Source organism: Perissodus microlepis, chromosome 3, assembly GCF_051167445.1.
Source record: "Perissodus microlepis isolate ML-2025 ecotype Zambia chromosome 3, ASM5116744v1, whole genome shotgun sequence".
Taxonomy (NCBI): Eukaryota; Metazoa; Chordata; class Actinopteri; order Cichliformes; family Cichlidae; genus Perissodus; species Perissodus microlepis.
Window position 1 is genome coordinate 115,037 of NC_140463.1, and position 20,736 is coordinate 135,772.

General features: G+C 42.8%; 1 protein-coding gene across 1 annotated transcript; it reads left to right on the top strand.

Moving 5' to 3' along the window:
- The first annotated feature begins 2,771 nt into the window (after positions 1-2,771).
- Positions 2,772-5,431, top strand: LOC146389344 (uncharacterized). Its single transcript, XM_084909757.1, has 2 exons — positions 2,772-2,839; positions 3,814-5,431. Exons 1-2 carry the CDS (start codon positions 2,772-2,774, stop codon positions 4,232-4,234), a joined length of 489 nt encoding a protein of 162 aa, XP_084765883.1. The 3' UTR covers positions 4,235-5,431.
- The last annotated feature ends 15,305 nt before the right edge of the window (positions 5,432-20,736 follow it).

Genomic DNA, 20,736 nt, shown 5'->3' on the forward strand with positions numbered 1-20,736 from the left:
CGTACAGCCTCAGGGTGCTGGACTTGGGGTGAAACCCTCCATGCATGTCTTTCTTGTCTTTATGTCAGTGGCCAACTTATTATACCAGCTGGGTACCTGATCACGGGCAGGGCGTAGGTGTTGATAGCCCGGATCTTGTTCTTACCGTTCAGCTGACTTCTCAGGACTTGCCTGACCCTCTGCAGGTACTTGGTGGTTGCAGCTTTCCTAGCTGCCTCTTCATGGTTCCCATTCGCCTGCAGGATCCCCAGGTACTTGTAACTGTCCTCTATGTCTGCAATGTTGCCTTCTGGTAGTTCGAGCCCCTCAGTTCTGACTACCTTCCCTCTTTTTGTTACCATCCGACTACACTTCTCCAGTCCCAACGACATTCCAATGTCATTGCTGTATAGCCTGGTAGTGTGGATCAGTGAATCGATGTCTCGTTCACTCTTGGCATACAGACATGTCATCCATGTACAGGATGTGGCTGACAACTGCTCCGTTCCGTAGTCGGTATCCGTAGCCAGTCTTGTTAATGATCTCACTGAGGGGGTTCAGGCCTATACAGAACAGCAGTGGGGACAGAGCATCTCCTTGGTAGATCCCGCACTTGATGGTGACTTGTGCTATGGGCTTGAAGTTGACCTCTAGTGTTGTACGCCACATCCCCATTGAGTTCCTGATGAAGGCTCTTAGGGTCCTGTTGATCTTGTACAATTCTAGGCATTCCAGTATCGAGCTATGGGGTATTGAGTCATAGGCCTTCTTGTAATCAATCCAGGCGGTGCACAAGTTGGTCAGTCTGGTCTTGCAGTCTCGGCTGACTGTTCTGTCTACCAGTAGCTGGTGTTTTGCACCTCCGGTATTCTTGCCAATCCCTTTCTGTGCCCCGCTCATGTATTGACCCATGTGCCTGTTCATCTTAGCCGCTATGATGCCTGACAGGAGCTTCCATGTAGTACTGAGGAAGGTTATTGGTCAGTAGTTGGATGGGACCGGTCCCTTCGTGGGGTCCTTGGGGATCAGGACCGTCCGACCTTTGGTTAGCCATTCCGGGTGTCTCTCATTAACTAGCAGCTGGTTCATTTGTGCTGACAGACGTTCGTGGAGTGCAGTCAGCTTCTTCAGCCAGTAGGCGTGAACCAAGTCGGGGCCCAGTGCTGTCCAACTCTTCATACTAGAGACACTTGCTTGGATGTCTGCCACCGTGATGGTTACTGGACCCTGTTCAGGGAGGTCGCTGTGGTCTGCCATCAGATCCACTAGCCACTGAGCATTGCCGTTATGGGTTGCGTCCTTCTCCCATATGCTCTTCCAGTATTGCTCCGTCTCCAGCCTTGGTGGTGCTGTTCTCTTATTGTTCCCTTGCCACTGAGAGTACACCTTTGCTGGTTCTGTGGAGAACAGCTGGTTTATTCTCCTGCCTTCTATCTCTCTGGTGTACCTCCTCAAGCGGCTGGCCAAGGCTGTGAGTCGTTGCTTGGCAGTTTCCAAGGCCTCAGGTGTGGACAGCTTCCTGTACTTCTTATGCACCTTCTTCACTGTGCCTTTCTGCAACTCCGATAGTTGGCTGACCTCCCTCCGTGCTACCTTGATTATATATAATATATATATATATATATATATATATATATATATATATATATATATATATATATGCAGCTCACTAGCTGCAACCACTCACATAGCTCCCTAGCACCAGAGCTGACCTTTCTCTGGGCTTAAATACCTTTAATTGCTGATGGAAGGCAGCTGTATAAAAGAAACAGATGGCACCTAAGGCTGGAGAGCTGGTAGGACATGCCCACACAGGCAACTTCAGGAGGAGGCCCTGCTAGGGCCGTAACATTCGCACAACCCAGGATTCAAATCATGAATACATAATGGACTTGGATTTACAACATTATGAATGAAATGAGCTCTATTTGGAAGCAGCTGCCCCCCTCCCCTGTCGACAGGTTGTGTGTGAGACTTTAAATCATCAAACTGTAGATTATGCATTTTATATTGTTATTGATCCCTTTACCCGGAGTCCTAAAGTGTATATTTATTTTCTTACTCTTCTTACATATATTGTTTGTTTACTTGCACTGCTGTAACTGGAGCCTTGTCGTCTCGTCACTCTATATTCTGTACTGTATGTAGCGGAGATGACAATAAAGTTTACTTTGACTTCAGCACAGCAGTAAGCAGCACAGCACAGCAGCGCTGAGGGCTCTCGCGCTCCTTTTATAGAATTTCGAAAAAAACATTGGTGCAAATTATAAGTCTGCATAATAATGTCTGGTGTTTTCGTGTTTGTTGGTTTGTTTTTATGTTGTTTTATTTTGCGAGTTGGTTCTTAGATGCTGCTCCAGTCAGCCAGTGAATCCCAGGCTGCCCCACCCTCTCCTCTCTGTGCTGCAGCAGCAGGCGCACCTGGCAAACGTAGTGCACCCTTACTCCCAGCAAATGGGCGGCAGAAAACCGATCAGTGCCTATGCCATCTCCAAAATATGCTGACTGATGTCAGGGCAGCATGAATATGAGCAACTATTTTTTGGAGATGCTTGTGATGCCACGTACCCCGCCACGTTGCCGCCCTGGGCAACCACCCATGTCACCCCTATCAAAAACCACTACTGGCAGGGACCATAACATGATCAGTGGACACTATGATGGCATCTGTGTTTATGTTTAAATGCTTACTGGAGTCTTCAGCCGTGTGCTCACTGGTGTACAAACACAGACGCTCCCACAAACAGGAACATGTTCTTCACTCTCTTTTTGTTCTTCAGTTTCTAGACACAATGGGTGCTCGCCAGTCCACCATTTATATTACGAACAAGAGTATCAGCTACACCCTTCGTAACCCCAGGTGACTACACTTTTGTTCTTTAGTGTTTAAAGTGGTGGCTTCTCAAGTGGACGGGATATATCTATAACTATACAACAAGTTTCTACACATTAAAAATATAAACTGGAAGCACATTAAATCATATTTTTTTCACTTTATTTCACACCTCATACATATTGATCTTTGCTGCTGAACAGAATGGCTGATGAGCTACAAATTTGAGAAATGTACATAAAATGAAGCAGAAGGGAGCTCAGCAACATTATACATTATACATTATACATTATCTGTCTGCAGTGAATTTATCTAAAGTTAAAATTTTCTCTGTGAATCAGTTTTTACTGTTACTGAGATGATGGCTGCACATGACCTCACAGGTATCATTGATAAAATTACAACACGTTCTGTTCCTAAAGCATCACATTTTACACTAGTGACAAATCTTCAGTATGTTACGCTTTCGGCCACCCAACACATCTCTATATTACAAGTTCAGAAAAATTTGAAAACATCAGAACCATTTGGAATGAATCTACACATGCACTTTTGTTTTACTGTAATCGCTTTGGAAAACACTATCTAACACGATCAAGGTGGTGGTTAAGGTTAGGGATGAGATTATGGTTAGTGTTAGGAATAAGGTTAGATTAGGGAATACATGGCTGGAACGTGTGTTACCGCTGGGAGGGTCAATCTATTGGATTCCATTCACAACCCAGTGCGCACTGTAGGAATGTGGAAGTGTATATTCTTTTGTGTCTTTGAGGAACACCTAGGGTCATGACAAATTGTCAGTATATTAAACTAACAGAAGGAATCAGATAAGAAGTTTAGCAAATGTCTTACGAACTCCTGACATGATGTTCATATACCAGCAGCAATACCCCTGTCATTATTCATACTTTATAGAAACTGATCCACCTGACTCATTATGAAGAGTATGGATACTGCTTGAATAATAACATTAATTCAGATTTTTCTTTTTTTCTAACTAGTCTGTATTTTGTTAGCGGACTCTGCCAAATTCCTTTGCCAGCAAAACTTGAGCCTTCTGAATCTGGCAACACTATGTTCTCAAAGACTGGTGGAACAGCGCGTGGATCTGTTGGAGTCTTCACCTACGATCTCTATGATCATGAGAAAAAGGGAGCTGATAAGAAAATAGCCGTCATGTTCTCTGTTCCTTTTGACTATGGCCTGTACTCTAACTGGTTCGCAATCGGAGTCTTTGACAGGGACACAAACTGTGATTATGATCTTTATTGTAAAATGTATTACAGTCCTGAGAGAGGATTTGTCAGAGGAAAAGCTGATGGTCTTGATCTGACCCATACAGATAATGATATTACTGTTAAATCCAGCATGACAAACTCCAGCATTGCGACACTGAAAGTTGATGTACAAAACATGGAATAAAAAAAATATGAATATGAGAAGTTAAAATGATAGGTCTAATTGTTTTTAGGACAGATCTTGAGAAAAGGATTGATCACCATTCATTTTAACATTGGCTAGGTACATAAAGACAGTAGTTATGTAGAGAAAGATATGACCTGTGCTCTGCACTACAGAGCAAGTTCAGCATTCCCAGGGTACCTTTCTGTTATCTGAAATCACTTTCAGAATAAACAGTTGTCAACTTGTTTAGTTGACCCAGTGTTTCCCCTGCTTCCACAGAAATTGATCCTTATAACATCTACACCAGAGACGTTAGCAAATGGTAATGAAAAATCTATAAAGAATAAAAGAGACATGCCAGTAAAATACAATCCTGTTTTAAAAAGGACTTGCAGTGAATGATTTTGTATCTGATCACACTTAGTACAGCTCTTTGTTTCAAAGGTGATCAGATCAGAATGAATGTGACTGGTTGAATAGGTATTCAGGTATTTGTGGTAATTAGAGATGAAGCAGCAGATCATAATCATTTCCTGATAAACAATATCACAGATAATGGACATCACACTGAAAACACATTTTAAAAGAATCAGTGAAAACACTTCCAGGTAATTTTAGATTGGACACTAAACATAACCTGCTCCTGACAGTTTCAGTTTTTAATTCTCTCAGCTGCACCTGTTTGAGATTGTGAACCAGCTTCATAGTACAGAACACTCAGGGTTAACCACAAAGTTTCTAGAATAAGCCAAACTCCCTTTTTAATACTGGTTTGGAAGTAGGTTTGGAAATCAAATAATTAAGAGATCACCTAAAACTGGTACATTGTGCTCACATAGATGGGATGTAATGAGATGAATAATTGATGAAATCAGACTAAAACTGTCAACCAAGTGTTTTTGAAAATCACCACTGAACTATGAGGAAGTAATGGAAGAGTTCAGGGATTTAATAATCTGTTATTTGTTCTGCTGGAAATACTTTCTTAGAAATACTGCTTTTAGGTCTCCTGTGCACAACAAGTAACTCTTTTTGTTCATGAATAAAAAAAATTAATAAAAAAACCCCAAAACTTCATGTAAACTCACCTGTCCTGCATTTATTAACATTCCTTTGATGTTATTGATTTGGTTCCCGTTTGTGGAAAGTGTGTCCCTTTGAACTGTTTTTAATGATAGCACAATAGATTTTATACCAAGTGTAACCCATATTTAAGGATGGCTTAGATAAAATATATCAAAGTGAAAAAAAAGACCATTAATCTTAGCAGTTACACTCGGTTTATAGTGAATAAGCCATAGGTGCAGCAGTTAATGAGTTAACTGCTCTGGGGTAGACGTGAGTTCCAGCTCAACCAGCTGGATACTAGAAGAGCCTCAGTCAGCCTGGAAACCGGAGCAGGGACCAACTGGGCCCCAGCCCCCCTCACACGGGAAACATATACGGATGCAGGGGATGATTGTACTGCAGCCACCCTGGGAGGAGGAACATGGAGAGGCAGAGAGCAGGCTCAGAAAAAAAAAGAAAAAAATGGGTTTAAAATTTTTTCTAACATGACTAACAAATTTAACAGTGTGAGGGGTTAGGTGGAAAAACTCTGATGTAACCCAACCTGGATTGACATAACCAGAATTGATAGGCTCTGGGTTAACAGTCATAACATTCTTTGATTCTGCACCTTAGAACACACATGCATCAACACTACAATGAGCGGGTGGAGGGAGGTTTGGAGTCTTCTCTCACCCCCGTTCTCTGCGGCCTGCTGGAGCGGGGGGGCTAGAAGGAGGAGTTGGCCGTCCGACTGCGGTCTGGAGTGTGGGGCCTCCCTGCTGCTGCGGAGTCGGGGCGGTCTGCCTCTCCCCACCGCAGGGAAAAGGGTTACACCACCTGGGTCTGGGTGCAGTTCCCCCCTCCAGGGGCAAGGGTACCTAGACCCGGTTCGTAGAGTACACTTGGGGAGTGTGATCGTGTGTACAGCGTCTCTTTATGTTTGTCTCCACGTTGGTTGAGTGTGGAGTAAGTGCATATGAGAGCATGAGGGTGGGAATGGATGTTTGTATCTGTGTGTGCCTGTATGTCTGTGTCTATATGTCAGGTTGGGTATCAGACGCCACCTCTCTGGGGACATCTCAGGCCCTCCAAGGTTTGGAGGCCTATCTCCCCCCACCACTTCCCCTGCCAGTGGCAGACGCCCTCAGACATCGGTGCATTGGTGGTTCTTTGTGTCCAGGGGTGGGCGTCCAGGCACACACCGGCTCACTCCTTGGTGGCTGCTTGTCGGGGCCTGGAGCCTGGGGCTCGCTCGGGCCACTTCGGGGGTGGGGTGCCCTCGGCCTCTCAGCCTGGGGCTCGGTCACTCAGGCACAGCTGGCTGCCGGCGGAGCTCACGGGCGCGTCACTGCAACCCCCCCTGGCTTCTGCTCCGCGGCTGCTGGGTGAGCCCTCATCTGGGACTCTCCTCAACTCTTTCTGGGACAGTGGCGCGGCTGCCCCTCTGTTGGTCTTCCTTGGTCTCTTGTGTTCTGGGGGCCTCTGGATGTCTGGAGTTTTGATCTCCTCCATACCTGCTTCATGCCCTGGAGGACGGGGCAGTGGCTCCCCACACCCTCTAGCAGATCATTACATGAAGGAACCTTTTAAAAAAAACAAGCGCGTCCATGCTCACAGGTGTACACACGGGTGCTCACACACACAAACTACACCCTTTTTGGCTCCTACCTCAAAGCACACTGTGTTCTGTTGATCTTATGTGCTGCACAATAATGTTTAATATTTAGTATTTACTGTCATATTTCCATATATCATTGTGATGTTGTTTATTCTATTACTCTTGTTCTCTTCTGCTTGTTTTCTTTTTTCTTTCTCAACAGGTGATCCAGGTGATCGATAGATGCATTTTTTTTTCTTTTTTTTTTTCTGCCCATTCTGTTGGTTTTTGTTTTTTGCCCTTGTCCCTCTTCTCAGCTGTTTCTCTCTCCCTCTTTCTTTCTCCCCTTCTTTCCTCCAGTCAAGTCTGTCCCGTATTCAGCAAGTGAAAATAAAATAAACAATAAAAGGTGAATCAAATGGACCATTATGGCAAGGCTGGGATGGTCAATTTGGTAAAGTAAATCCGTTGGGCATCTTTCTTTGCCTTTAGACAATAATTCTGATGGCAAAAGAGCCAAACGGGACAGGCAGAAAAAAAAAAAAAATAGTGTTAATAGTCTTTGAAAAATAGCTGTCCTTTACCACTTCGGGCTTACGGCAGCTCCAGGGACCTCCGAGAGCCAGCCAAATCCCACAGAAAATGCAATCATAGTTGGGGGTATGCCACAACTTCCAAAGGAGCTCTTCCTCCAGCTGGGCGAAGGCTGCTTCCCACCACTGGTGCAGCTCGTGGTCTACCGGGTCCATTGTCTGGTTGCAAAATTCTGTCAAGGACTGTGTGTGGCAGGCAGGAATGGAGGACCCAAAATGCAGACTTCAGGAGGCAAACGTGAACTCAAATCTCAGCTTTTATTGCTGGACGACAAAAGAAGAAACAACTAAATATAGTAGATATACAAAATAAACTTGCAGAAAGGCACGATGAAGAAGGTGCATAAGAAGCACAGGAAGCTGTCCATACCTGAGGCCTTGGAAACTGCCAAGCAACGACTCACAGCCTTGGCCAGCCGCTTGAGGAGGTACACCAGAGAGATAGAAGGCAGGAGAATAAACCAGCTGTTCTCCACAGAACCAGCCAAGGTGTACTCTCAGTGGCAGGAGAACAATATGAGAACAGTACCACCAACGCTGGAAACAGAACAATACTGGAAGAGCATATGGGAGAAGGACGCAACCCATGACGGCAATGCTCAGTGGCTAGTGGATCTGAGGGCAGACCACAGCGACCTCCCTGAACAGGACCCAGTAACCATCACAGTGGCAGATATCCAAGAAAGGGTTGGACAGCACCAGGCCCTCATGTGGTTCACGCCTGGCAGCACAAATGAATGAGCGCCTGGCAGCACAATTGAACCAGCTGCTAGTTTACGAGAGACACCCAGAATGGCTAACCAAAGGCCAGACAGTCCTGATACTCAAGGGCCCCCAGAAGGGACCGGTCCTATCCAACTACCGGCCAATAACCTGCCCCAGCACCATGTGGACACTCCTGTCAGGCATCATAGCAGCTAATATGAACAGGCACATGGGTCAATACATGAGCGGGGCACAGAAAGGGATGGGCAAGAATACCAGAGGTGCAAAACACCAGCTACTGGTAGACAGAGCAGTCAGCCGAGACTGCAAGACCAGACTGACCAACTTGTGCACTGCCTGGATTGATTACAAGAAGGCCTATGACTCAATACCCCATAGCTGGATACTGGAATGCCTAGAATTGTACAAGATCAACAGGACCCTAAGAGCCTTCATCAGGAACTCAATAGGGATGTGGCGTACAACACTAGAGGTCAACTCCAAGCCCATAGCACAAGTCAACATCAAGTGCGGGATCTACCAAGGACATGCTCTGTCCCCCCTGCTGTTCTGTATAGGCCTGAACCCCCTCAGTGAGATCATTAACAAGACTGGCTACGGACACCGTATGGAATGGAGCAGTTGTCAGCCACCTCCTGTACATGGATGACATCAAGCTGTATGCCAAGAGTGAACGAGACATCAATTCACTGGAGACATAGAGGACAGTTACAAGTACCTGGGGATCCAGCAGGCGAATGGGGACCATGAAGAGGCCGCTAGGAAAGCTGCAACCACCAAGTACCTGCAGAGAGTCAGGCAAGTCCTGAGGAGTCAGCTGAACGGTAAGAACAAGATCCGGGCTATCAACACCTACGCCCTACCCGTGATCAGGTATCCTGCTGGGGTAATAGGCTGGCCAAAGGAGGAGATAGAAGCCACTGACATCAAGACAAGAAAGCTCCTTACCATGCATGGAGGGTTTCACCCCAAGTCCAGCACCCTGAGGCTGTATGCTAAGCAGAAGGAAGGGGGCCGGGGACTGGTGAGTGTCAGCAACTCAGTCCAGGATGAGACAAGGAACATCCACGAATACATCACGACAATGGCCCCAACTAACACCGTGCTCAGTGAATACCTCAGACAGCAGAAACCCAAGAAAGAGGAGCAAGGCGAGGAACCATCATGGAAGGACAGGTATGTACCACTGGCAGATAGAGGAGGTGGCTGATACCCAGAAATCCTACCAGTGGCTGGACAAAGCTGGACTGAAAGACAGCACAGAGGCACTAATGATGGCAGCACAAGAACAAGCTCTGAGCACAAGATCCATAGAGGCTGGGGTCTATCACACCAGGCAAGACCCCAGGTGCATGGTTTAACATTTATGTTATTGAGAGAAGTAAATAGGAATACCAAACACTATCAAATCATTAAAAAAAAAATATTGGCAGGGTTCGTTGCAGTTAAAAAACATCAACTTGCAAACATTACAAAAACATTTAATAAAGTTTTTGATTACCATTTTCAAGGTCTTTTTTCAGCTCCTCCTAAGCTTTCAGCTTGTCGATTCGCTGAAACGTATACAAAACAATTACTAACCAGTTTAAATTTAGATCACGTTTCAACACCACTTTCGCTAGCTAGAATGAATTAGTCAGACAAAACTAGTGTTGATTTAGTTTATCATACAAAATTAGCTTTCCTTCTCTGATATGCGGTATGTAACTTTCAAAATCTAACTGCAACTTAATATAACACAACTGTGGCAAAAGTATGGACAAAAGGGAGAGCAAGTTAAACTTACGTTGGCTGTGTCCCAATTCAGCAACCGCACGCTCCGGAGTATGCATTTTGAGACCTATTACGTCACAGTGACGCGACAACGGCTCTCCCAATCCAAAGTGTCCTTCAAGTGCGTACTCCAAATTCACCGTCGATTTCACCAAATTTGAAGTGTGGTCCGGCGTACACTTTGTGGTCCCACATATCCCACAATTCATAGCGCAGCGGTGGGTGTGGATACTTTTGCCGAAAAATACGGCAGACGACAGGAGCGGAGCGGCCAAAGAGTAAACTTTTAAAAGTAAGTACTGAATATTATGTAACTGACTTATGTGCAAATGTTTAATAACGAAGAACATTAAAACATTACTGTTGGCCACATGTCAGCAAAGTCACATCAGTGATGTCACACTGGTCTTGTTTAAACAGACATGTAGTACAGAAATGTGTCCTGTTAGTGTCTGACTATCACTCTCTGCCTGCTACACAAAACCAGAAAGAAGAAGGACCAAACAGGCAGAGTAGGTGTTCATCACAGCTGCACTCTGGTTGGTTATGTTAGTGAACATGTCTGTAATAAAGACTGAGTATCTGGTGCAGGGACCTGAGGAAAACTGCAATATGGAATTAAACTTAGGGGGCATCAATGAATAGCTCACACAGCACCAGGAACGGAAGAAGCTTATAAGAGTGACTCACCGTGTTCTTACTGTACAAAAACTATTAGAATTGAAGTGTTAACATGTGGATAATTCTTTGTATCTGGCAGTGAAAAAGTAAGAAAAACGATGATCTTCGGGGTTCATGATCTCCAAACTGGAACATCAGGTTTCAGTGTTTACAGTCAGATCTCAGAGCTGTAGCAGAAACAAGCTCACATAAAATGACAACTATAATGGAAATGAAGCAAGAAAGGTAAAAGTAATGATTTTATGTCCCTGAAGTGAGAGAAACTGGGCAGAAGGGAAGAAATGGTGAAATGAATGGTGAAACCACATTGAAGCTCCAGTTTTCACATCAACGTTTGTTGTTCAGCATCTTGAAAGGCCTTGTTAAATAAACTTGACAGATGATTTCATTTGTTACATCAGATTTTTCTAGTTACCATATATCCAGTGATAAAATTATTTATGTTAGCTGGAGAAACTGATTATGAGTCATAATTTAATGCAGTGTTTGTGGTTTTTAATCATGAGTACAGATGACCTTTTTTGTTTATTCTTATGTTTGTGAGCAAGAAAAGAATCAGTCGAATGTCTAACAGTCAGATTGATGAAGGAGTTCATCCCAAATGAAACTCAAAAACATCATGTTTGCCTGCTGGGAGAGAAACACAGAAAATTAAAAACAACAGGTGTTTTTTCTTCTTTCCTCGCCTCTACACAAACCAGGACCAAGAAGAAGGAGCAGGAGATTTATCACAACTGAACTCTGGTTGCACCTCAGAAAGTTGAATCTGTTCATCTGGATGCAGCATTTTGTTGCGAAATCAGTTTTACCCCGGTTCGTTTATTCGTCGAGGCATCCAGAGACGGCACCGGAACTCAGTAGTTATTTCACAAAACCTTTATTCATCTTTATTCATCTTCATTTAAGCATGCACTTCTAGACGGGAAGACGAGGCCGATGTCCCTCTGCAAAATCTTCACCCCTTTGTTAGTTACAGCCAGCTTTATAGAGGCGTCCCCATCATAAAACCCCCATGGTGTGCTCCAAACTCTGTGTCTGTGTGCATGCACGAGCACGTGAGTGCCTGTGTGTGCGCGTTCCCGCGTGTCTATGTGAGTGCTCGTGAGTGACTGTGTACGCATACCTGTGTGTATGTGTGTGCACGTGAGTGAGTGTGCGTTTGGATGTGTGTGCGTGACAGTTAAAACACTGTGGGTGTAGGTGACTCCCTAGAGGTCATAAAAACCCATCTCCCTTCCAGACCACAGTTATCCAGTTACAAATGTTGAGACCCCCACCCAGGTATCCTCTGGGGAATTTCCACTCAGCATTAACTCCTCTTTGTCTTACTTTCACAGTTCAACTGGGGGAGGGTTTCCTACAATCTACTCCTAAGTTCATGACACAGTCAGGCCTTTATTTTTATCCAGGGCAGTGTCAGTGTCTCACAATTCTATATCCTATCTAACACATTCCTAAACTCTAAAATAAGCTAAACATTCGTACAATTTCCAGTGGAAGAAAAGTTTCTTCAGTCTTCCAGGTGTCTTCTTCACTCTCTGGTTGGTTATGTTAGTAAACGTGTAACACAGGCTGAGGAGAAAAACTGCGTCTGCAACATGGAAATAAAATTAGAGGGCATCAAGATGTACAGCGGCTTTAAGCTGAGCAGGAACAGAAAAAAAACATATATGAGTAAAGTTTTGTTTTCTTTCTAGAAACACTATTAGTAAGTACAGAAGAGTGTTAGCTTGGAGTTAAGTCTTTGTCTCTGGGAGAAAAAATGTTTAAAAAAATGAAAGAATGGTCCTCAAACTGGAACATCAGGTTTAAGTGTTTATAGTTGCATCTTGGCGCAGAAAAAAACTGAGAACTCGTTTCAGTTTGTTTGATTACACCGTACAGCTGAAGGACGTCAGGTTCACAGCTGTTTGTCATGTGAGCCTGAGGCAAGCAGGAAGGGGGTGGACCCAAAAGCAAAATTCAAACACAAAAGATTGCTTTATTGTTGGGAAAAATAGTACAAAATAACATAAGCTCACAAAAACAAACTAAACTTAGAAAAAGAGAGAGTAGAAACAAAAACACTGGGAAGTGAAAATTCAAACTCCAGGAAACCAGAAACGAGAGGCTATAACTGCAGAGTGACTTACACACATGAGGAAGTACGACATTACAAAACGCAAACACAGGGCTTAAATATACAGAGGAGTAATGAGGGAAACAGGAGGGAACACAGCTGGGATTAATTAGAAATAACGAGACAAGGGGAAGCAAAACTAGACACACTGACATTTGACCATCAACCCAGGAACACAAGACACAGAGGTGCAAAAGGATAACTAAGAAACATGAAATATAAAAGCCAAAACCATAACAAAGAATCAAAACAAAGAAAAAATAAAGCCTAACCACGGAGTCACCTGATTCCAGACCCTGTTGTAAAAGTGCAGAGAGGGTGCACTGAAGAGTTATTAGATTTAGCAATATGTAATCCTGTTTTTTCAGGAATCCTTGATTCCTTACAAATGACCTTTAAGAGCTTAAATACACAATAAAAAAAATACACTCATCATAGTACTATACTGTACAGTGGAGGAGTTCTGGTCTGCATGTGCAGTGAGGGCATTAACGCCAAAACGGCTGACAATGATCAATAACTCTCTCTGCTACCACAAAAATTAGTGCAGACGTTAAACTGACTTGATGCTATAATTTGATTAAAAAGTATTTATTTTATCTTCTTATTTATTTGAGTAGTTCTCAAATAAATAATAAGCTGTGTCTGCTTTCTCAAGTTATCAATAGGTAACTTCAGATATGAAGTTACCTATTGATACAAAGTATTTCCTGTTTTCTAAGTATGTTTTGAACCAGTTTAGTACAGTTCCTGAAAGACCTGCCCAGTTCTCCAGTCGTTTGAGTAATATGTTGTGGTCAACTGTATCAAATGCTGCACTGAGATCCAGTAAAACTAAGACTGACATTTTTCCACTGTCTGTGTTCAGACATATGTCATTAAACACTTTAGTCAGAGCGGTTTCAGTGCTGTGGTTCTGTCTAAAACCTAAAAACTGCTGTAATTAAACCTATACTGAAAAAGGACAATCTTGACAAGACACAAATGAACAACTACAGGCCGATCTCAAATCTCCCATTTTTAAGTAAGATCATTGAAAAAGCAGTTTCTCAACAGCTCAATTACTTCTTAAAACAGAATAACTGCTATGATGCCTTCCAGTCAGGGGTTCTGGAAACACACCTGACATTAAAGAAAAGTTGACGATCTGTAACAGGTCTGACTCCAAAGTCTTTGAGACCTTTTTTTAAAAAACTTGTTGGCAGGACATCTAAACAGCAAGAGGAGGAGTTCAGTTGACCTAAGATGTCCTCCAGGTCTTTGCTGTTACAGTTTTTCTCAAAAACACATTTCACAAACGTTTCCACCATGTTCCCCAATGTCTAAACACAACACCCTTTTCTAAAGCTACATAAACACAACCACACCTCCCCACTGCAAAACTCAAACTTTCACACCAAAAGAGCAGCTCGAAGCTTTCAAAAATGTAAACACCATACACATCATTACACACTGCAGCAAAACAATTGAAAACACAATGCTCAATTTGTAAAAAGGTTCTTTGTTTCATAACTGCCAATGCATATTTTTAGAAACTATACAGTAACGGATCGTCGTAGATCTCTGCAGAGGATTAGGCATTTAGATTTATGAGTTCCACATGAAGAGTATAAATCTATAGAAAATCCTGCATGTACGTACACTACTGTAACACAACTCAATGCAAAAACAGAATCTATTGCACACAACAGTGCTCTTGAAAACATGATCAGGGTGTGAAGTTTTTTTATTTACTTTATTCACACCACACACACACCACAATCACTGTGCGGCATCATGTCGCTGAGCTGCATCGGGCCACATCACCTCATCCACATCGCAGGCTATATTGTCTCTTGTCAGGCACCGCAGGAAAAACTCCCTGGAATGGCAAATCCATCCTTGGAAGGCCTCCGCTGGGATGTCAACACAGGCCAGCTCCATTGCCCTTAGGAGGTTCTCTCTTGTGTACGGTTGTCTGTCATAAACCTTCCATCTCCACGATGAGAAGAACTCCTCTATAGGGTTCAGGAAAGGGGAGTAGGGTGGCAGACAGACGTTTAAAAAGTGGTCACTGTTGGTGGTGAACCACTCTCTGATTTGGTTTGTTCTGTGGAAGCGGACATTGTCCCAAATGATCACATAAATGTGATGTGCGGGCCCAGGATGGTGTTGTTGGCAGTCCAGGAGAATGTCTTTTAGCTCCTCTAGGAAGGTGTGGAGACATTGGGTGTTGTAAGACCCAAGGACAGCATGCCGGTGGACAAGCCCCTCCGAACCCATGGCCGCACAAAGGGTAATATTACCCCCCCGTTGGCCAGGGACCTCAGTGATGGCTCTTTGGCCAATGATGTTACAGCCTCTTTGCCTTCGTTTCTGCAGGTTGAAGCCAGCCTCATCCAGGAAGAGGTACTCATGAGGTCTGGCCATCGCGTCCAACTGTTATATCCTCTGTGAAAATGTGAAAGTGCACAGGTGTTCAGAACAACAGTCAATCAGGTAGCACAGCATTGTCCAGAAGTAATGTAGGCCACTAAGCAACACAATATGTCCACGAACTGTACTGTGAACATGGATGTATACTTACTTGCACATACTCGTAACACAGGTCTTTGTGTCGTGCAGTGTTGCGCTCAAAGGGGGTTAGGGTTAGACCTGTTTCATCCGCGTCTTTTGGTGCCGGAGAACTCGGTCTATTGTGGCCAAGCTGACATCGTCAATGCTCTCAAAGTTGACATTATCGGCAATGACTTTGTCTCTGATCTCCCAGAGTCTGATGAAGTTGTTCCCACGAACCATATCCACAATGAGGGTTTCTTGTGCCGCTGTAAATATGGAAACCCTCCCACCTCTATGTGGCATTCTTTCAACTCTAAAGAAAGAAATATGTGTTGTCAATTGACATGTGTTACAATACAGTCACAACTGATTTGAAACCAATAGCCTACTTTCACAGGTTTGTAAAACTGTATTGTGACAAAGAAAGCAATAGAGTACAATACCTGTTGTGTAGTCTGAATGCCCTGATAATGGTGGCCACGGTGAACCTACTCAGGTTTGGACGGACTCTTAGTCCTTCTTCAGCCATTGTCATGCCATGGACAATGACATGTTCAATGACTGTTGCTCGCATCTCGTCCGTAATGATGGTGCAAGGTTGTCTTGCTCTCCCTCCTGGACCTTCTCCTCTCCCATGTTGGCCTACTCCTCTTCCTCGTTGGCCTGCTCCTCTCCCTCCTCTCATTTGAACTCCTCTTCCTCGTTGGCCTGCTCCTCTTCCTCCTCTCATTTGGACTCCTCTTCCTCGTTGGCCCGCTCCTCTTCTTCCAGGGCCAGCTCTTCTCCCTCCTCTGCATCGAATTCCTCTTCCCCTGACTCTGCCTTCATCCATTGTGTTTGTTTGGAATCTTCAGCATACTGTGCACTCTGAACTTGCTTTTATACATGTGGTCACAGCATTAGCAACATGTGTCTTCAATTTTGAGTCGTTGTGTGTAATGAATGACGCCGGGTGTGTTCATTGTGTTCAAATATTGCTGACTGTGGCAAGCATGTTGCATCACATGAGCTTTCATTTGAGAATATGAGCAGAGTTCTTTTGCAACTTGTGTTTTGGCAAGGGAAGATGTGTTTAGATTTATGACAACGGAGGATTGTGTTCTGTGAATTGTGTATTCATGTGACATGTGTTTATGATATTGGTAAATGATGGCTAGATTTAGTAAATGTGTTTAGACAACTGGTCATTTGGTTTAGAGGATTGGCTTTTGTGTTTTAGCATTTGAGAAAAACTGTAATCTGCGCTCGATGACTCTTGAACCGGAACCGGATGTAAGTCCCAAAAAACTGAATTTTGGAACTGAAATTGAATGGTGAGAAGTGAATCTGAAATTATTAGAGAACTAAATTTTTAAAGGATAGTTTCAAAGCTAATGAATTCATTTTCAAAATATAAAATTCAATTTCAATTTAGTGATGATCATTTTCAAACCAATACATTTAATTTCAAATTAGGCTAATTCAAATTCAGTTTTTAAAAGCATTTATTCAAGTTACAATTCAGATTCAATCCGAGCAATTCAAATTCAAATTTAACTTATTCAAATTCAGTTTCTGATGGCACAGATTTCTGCCCATAAACACGTCAAGACAACTTTGCACAGACACTTAAAACAACTTTGCAGCAGATTTAAACATCAACCTGCAGTTTTTAGCAAAAATCTCTTGTTCTAATGTTTCAACACTACTGAGCCATTTTCACAGTGCAGATCGGTAACTCAGCGAACAGATCATTTAGAATTCATCCAACATGCACACTTTTGCTTTAACAGGTGGTGCTTACCTTTAAATTCTATAGGACTGGTCCTCTGTTCGCCTCATTTCACGATCCGACTTTGGGCCAAATTTGTCCTCTCAGCTGTAAAAGAAACCGGGCGGAAACACCAAATATTGAACCCGGTAGACCCAAGCTCGTAATTGATTTAACTATCAAAGCTTTTAGCACCCAGATCGCCCAATCACTGCAGATTTATTCTGAGAATGTTTATCATATCCAACATTAAAATTAACACTTTTGTTAACGATGAAACAGGGTTTTATAGTCCTGTCCATTTTTATCTCCATTTCACTTAAGAAAGTAGTACAGAGTAATAAAAGTTTAGAAAACTTATATTTTTTTAGCCTAAACTTATTACAACATGTTTAGGAATTTTGTAGGTGTGCAACAACCAACATATTTTAGGGATTAATAAAGAAACAATGTAAGGCATTGCTTCTTACTTAAAATAAGTCCTATATGTGAATATGCCAGTACGTTTGAACAATGAGAAACTTATGTGTTAAATAGACTGGAGAGAATAAAGTTACAGTAATATACAAAATTTTTATTTTGAAGTACAATATGGCTTACCATGACATGTGCTGGCTTTATGATTCTCTGTGCATGGATGTACTCTACTGCCATGGATAAGTCCAGTGATATGAAACTGGCATCGTCACCTTCAAGCTACCAAGACAATTTATAATATTAATAACACAATGCAGAGCCAGGCCTGACAATCTAAAATGGGGAAAAAGTTAAGCTTATTATTTAATAAAAAGTTCATAGTTTACTACTATTATGAGACAGTCTCCTAATACAACAGAATAAAAAACAAAACACAAACCAGAGTCATATTATGTTACAGCTTTAGGAACATTCGACTATTTCACTATCAAACCAAAAAAGTGTGTCAAAGTTCTTACAGTGAAACGTTTATCTCATGATGAATGTCGCTGTCCTCCATCCCTTATTGGCCAAATAAAGTTTTTGATTACCATTTTCAAGGTCTTTTTTCCGCTCCTCCTAAGCTTTCGGCTTGTCCATTCACTGAAAAGTATACAAAACAATTACTAACCAGTTTAAATTTAGATTCAATTCAATTCAATTTTATTTATATAGTGCCAAATCACAACAAAAGTTGCCTCAAGGCGCTTCATAGGTACAGAGAAAAACCCAACAATCATATGACCCCCTATGAGCAAGCACTTTGGCGACAGTGGGAAGGAAAAACTCCCTTTTAACAGGAAGAAACCTCCGGCAGAACCATGCTCAGGGAGGTGGGGGGGCATCTGCTGCGACCAGTTGGGGTGAGAGAAGGAAGACAGGATAAAGACATGCCGTGGAAGAGAGACAGAGGTTAATAACAGATATGATTCAATGCAGAGAGGTCTATTAACACATAGTGAGTGAGAAAGGTGACTGGAAAGGAAAAACTCAATGCATCATGTAAATGGTAAATGGTAAATGGTCTGTATTTGTATAGCGCTTTACTAGTCCCTAAGGACCCCAAAGCGCTTTACACATCCAGTCATCCACCCATTCACGCACACATTCACACACTGGTGATGGCAAACTACATTGTAGCCACAGCCACCCTGGGGCGCACTGACAGAGGCTGACATCATGGGAATCCCCGGCAGCCTACGTCTATTGCAGCATAACTAAGGGAGGATTCAGGGTCACCTGGTCCAGCCCTAACTATATGCTTTAGCAAAAAGGAAAGTTTTAAGCCTAATCTTAAAAGTAGAGATAGTGTCTGTCTCCCGAATCCAAACTGGAAGCTGGTTCCACAGAAGAGGGGCCTGAAAACTGAAGGCTCTGCCTCCCATTCTACTTTTAAATACTCTAGGAACAACAAGTAGGCCTGCAGAGCGAGAGGAGAAGTGCTCTAATAGGGTGATATGGTACTACAAGGTCGTTAAGATAAGATGGGGCCTGATTATTTAAGACCTTGTATGTGAGGAGCAGGATTTTGAATTCAATTCTGGACTTAACAGGAAGCCAATGAAGGGAAGCCAAAACAGGAGAAATATGCTCTCTCTTTCTAGTCCCTGTCAGGACTCTTGCTGCAGCATTTTGGATTAGCTGAAGGCTTTTCAGTGAGTTTTTAGGACTTCCTGATAATAATGAATTACAGTAGTCCAGCCTGGAAGTAATAAATGCATGAACTAGTTTTTCAGCGTCACTCTGAGACAGGATATTTCTAATTTTAGAGATGTTGCGCAAATGGAAGAACGCAGTCTTACATATTTGTTTAATATGTGCGTTGAAGGACATGTCCTGGTGATAAATGACTCCAAGGTTCCTCACAGCTTTACTGGAGGCCAAGGTAATGCCATCCAGAGTAAGAATCTGGTTAGATACCATATTTCTAAGATTTTCAGGGCCGAGTACAATAACCTCAGTTTGATCTGAATTAAGAAGCAGAAAGTTAGCGGCCATCCAGGTCTTTATGTCTTTAAGACATTCCTGCAGTTTAACTAATTGGTGTGTGTTATGTGGCTTCATGGACAGATAGAGCTGGGTGTCATCTGCATAGCAGTGTAAATGTATGCTATGTCTTCTAATGATGCTGCCTAAGGGAAGCATGTATAATGTAAACAGAATTGGTCCTAGCACTGAACCCTGTGGAACTCCATAATTAACCTCAGTGTGTGAAGAGGACTCTCAATTTACATGCACAAATTGGAGTCTATTAGATAGATATGATACAAACCACTGCAGTGCAGTACCTGTAATACCTACAGCATGTTCTAATCGCTCTAATAGGATATTATGGTCGACAGTATCGAACGCTGCACTGAGGTCTAGCAGGACAAGCACAGAGATGAGTCCACTGTCAGAGGCCATAAGAAGATCATTTGTAACCTTCACTAAAGCTGTTTCTGTGCTGTGATGAGCTCTGAAACCTGACTGAAACTCTTCAAATAAACCATTCCTCTGCAGATGATCTGTTAGCTGTTTGACAACTACTCTTTCAAGGATTTTTGATATGAAAGGAAGGTTGGAGATTGGCCTATAATTAGCTAAGACTGCTGGGTCTAGAGATGGCTTTTTGAGTAAAGGTTTAACTACAGCCAGCTTGAAGGCCTGTGGTACATAGCCGATTGTTAGAGATAGGTTGATCATATTTAAGATCGAAGAATTAATTAATGGCAGGACTTCTTTGAGCAGTTTTGTAGGAATGGGGTCTAAAAGACACGTTGATGGTTTGGAGGAAGTGATTATTGAAGTTAACTCAGTAAGATCAATTGGAGAGAAAGAGTCTAACTTAACATCAATGGTACTAAGAGTAGCTGTAGATAATATTACATCTGTGGGATGATTATTGGTAATTTTTTCTCTAATGATAAAAATTTTATTTGTGAAGAAGTTCATGAAGTCATTACTAGTTAACGTTAAAGGGATGGTTGGCTCAACAGAGCTCTGACTGTTTGTCAGCCTGGCTACAGTGCTGAAGAGAAACCTGGGGTTGTTCTTATTTTCTTCAATCAGTGATGAATAGTAAGATGTTCTGGCTTTGCGGAGGGCTTTCTTATAAAGCAGCAAACTATTTCTCCAGGCTAAATGATGATCCTCTAAATTTGTGACACGCCATTTCCTCTCCAGATTACGAGTCATCTGCTTTAGGGTACGTGTTTGAGAATTATACCACGGAGTCAGGTACTTCTGATTAGAGAC

Excerpts from the sequence above, each read along its gene's own strand:
- LOC146389344 (XM_084909757.1), top strand. The coding sequence starts at position 2,772 with ATGGGTGCTCGCCAGTCCACCATTTATATTACGAACAAGAGTATCAGC. Across the intron at positions 2,840-3,813 it reads TACACCCTTCGTAACCCCAG|TCTGTATTTTGTTAGCGGAC; the intron begins GTGACTACACTT and ends TTTTCTAACTAG.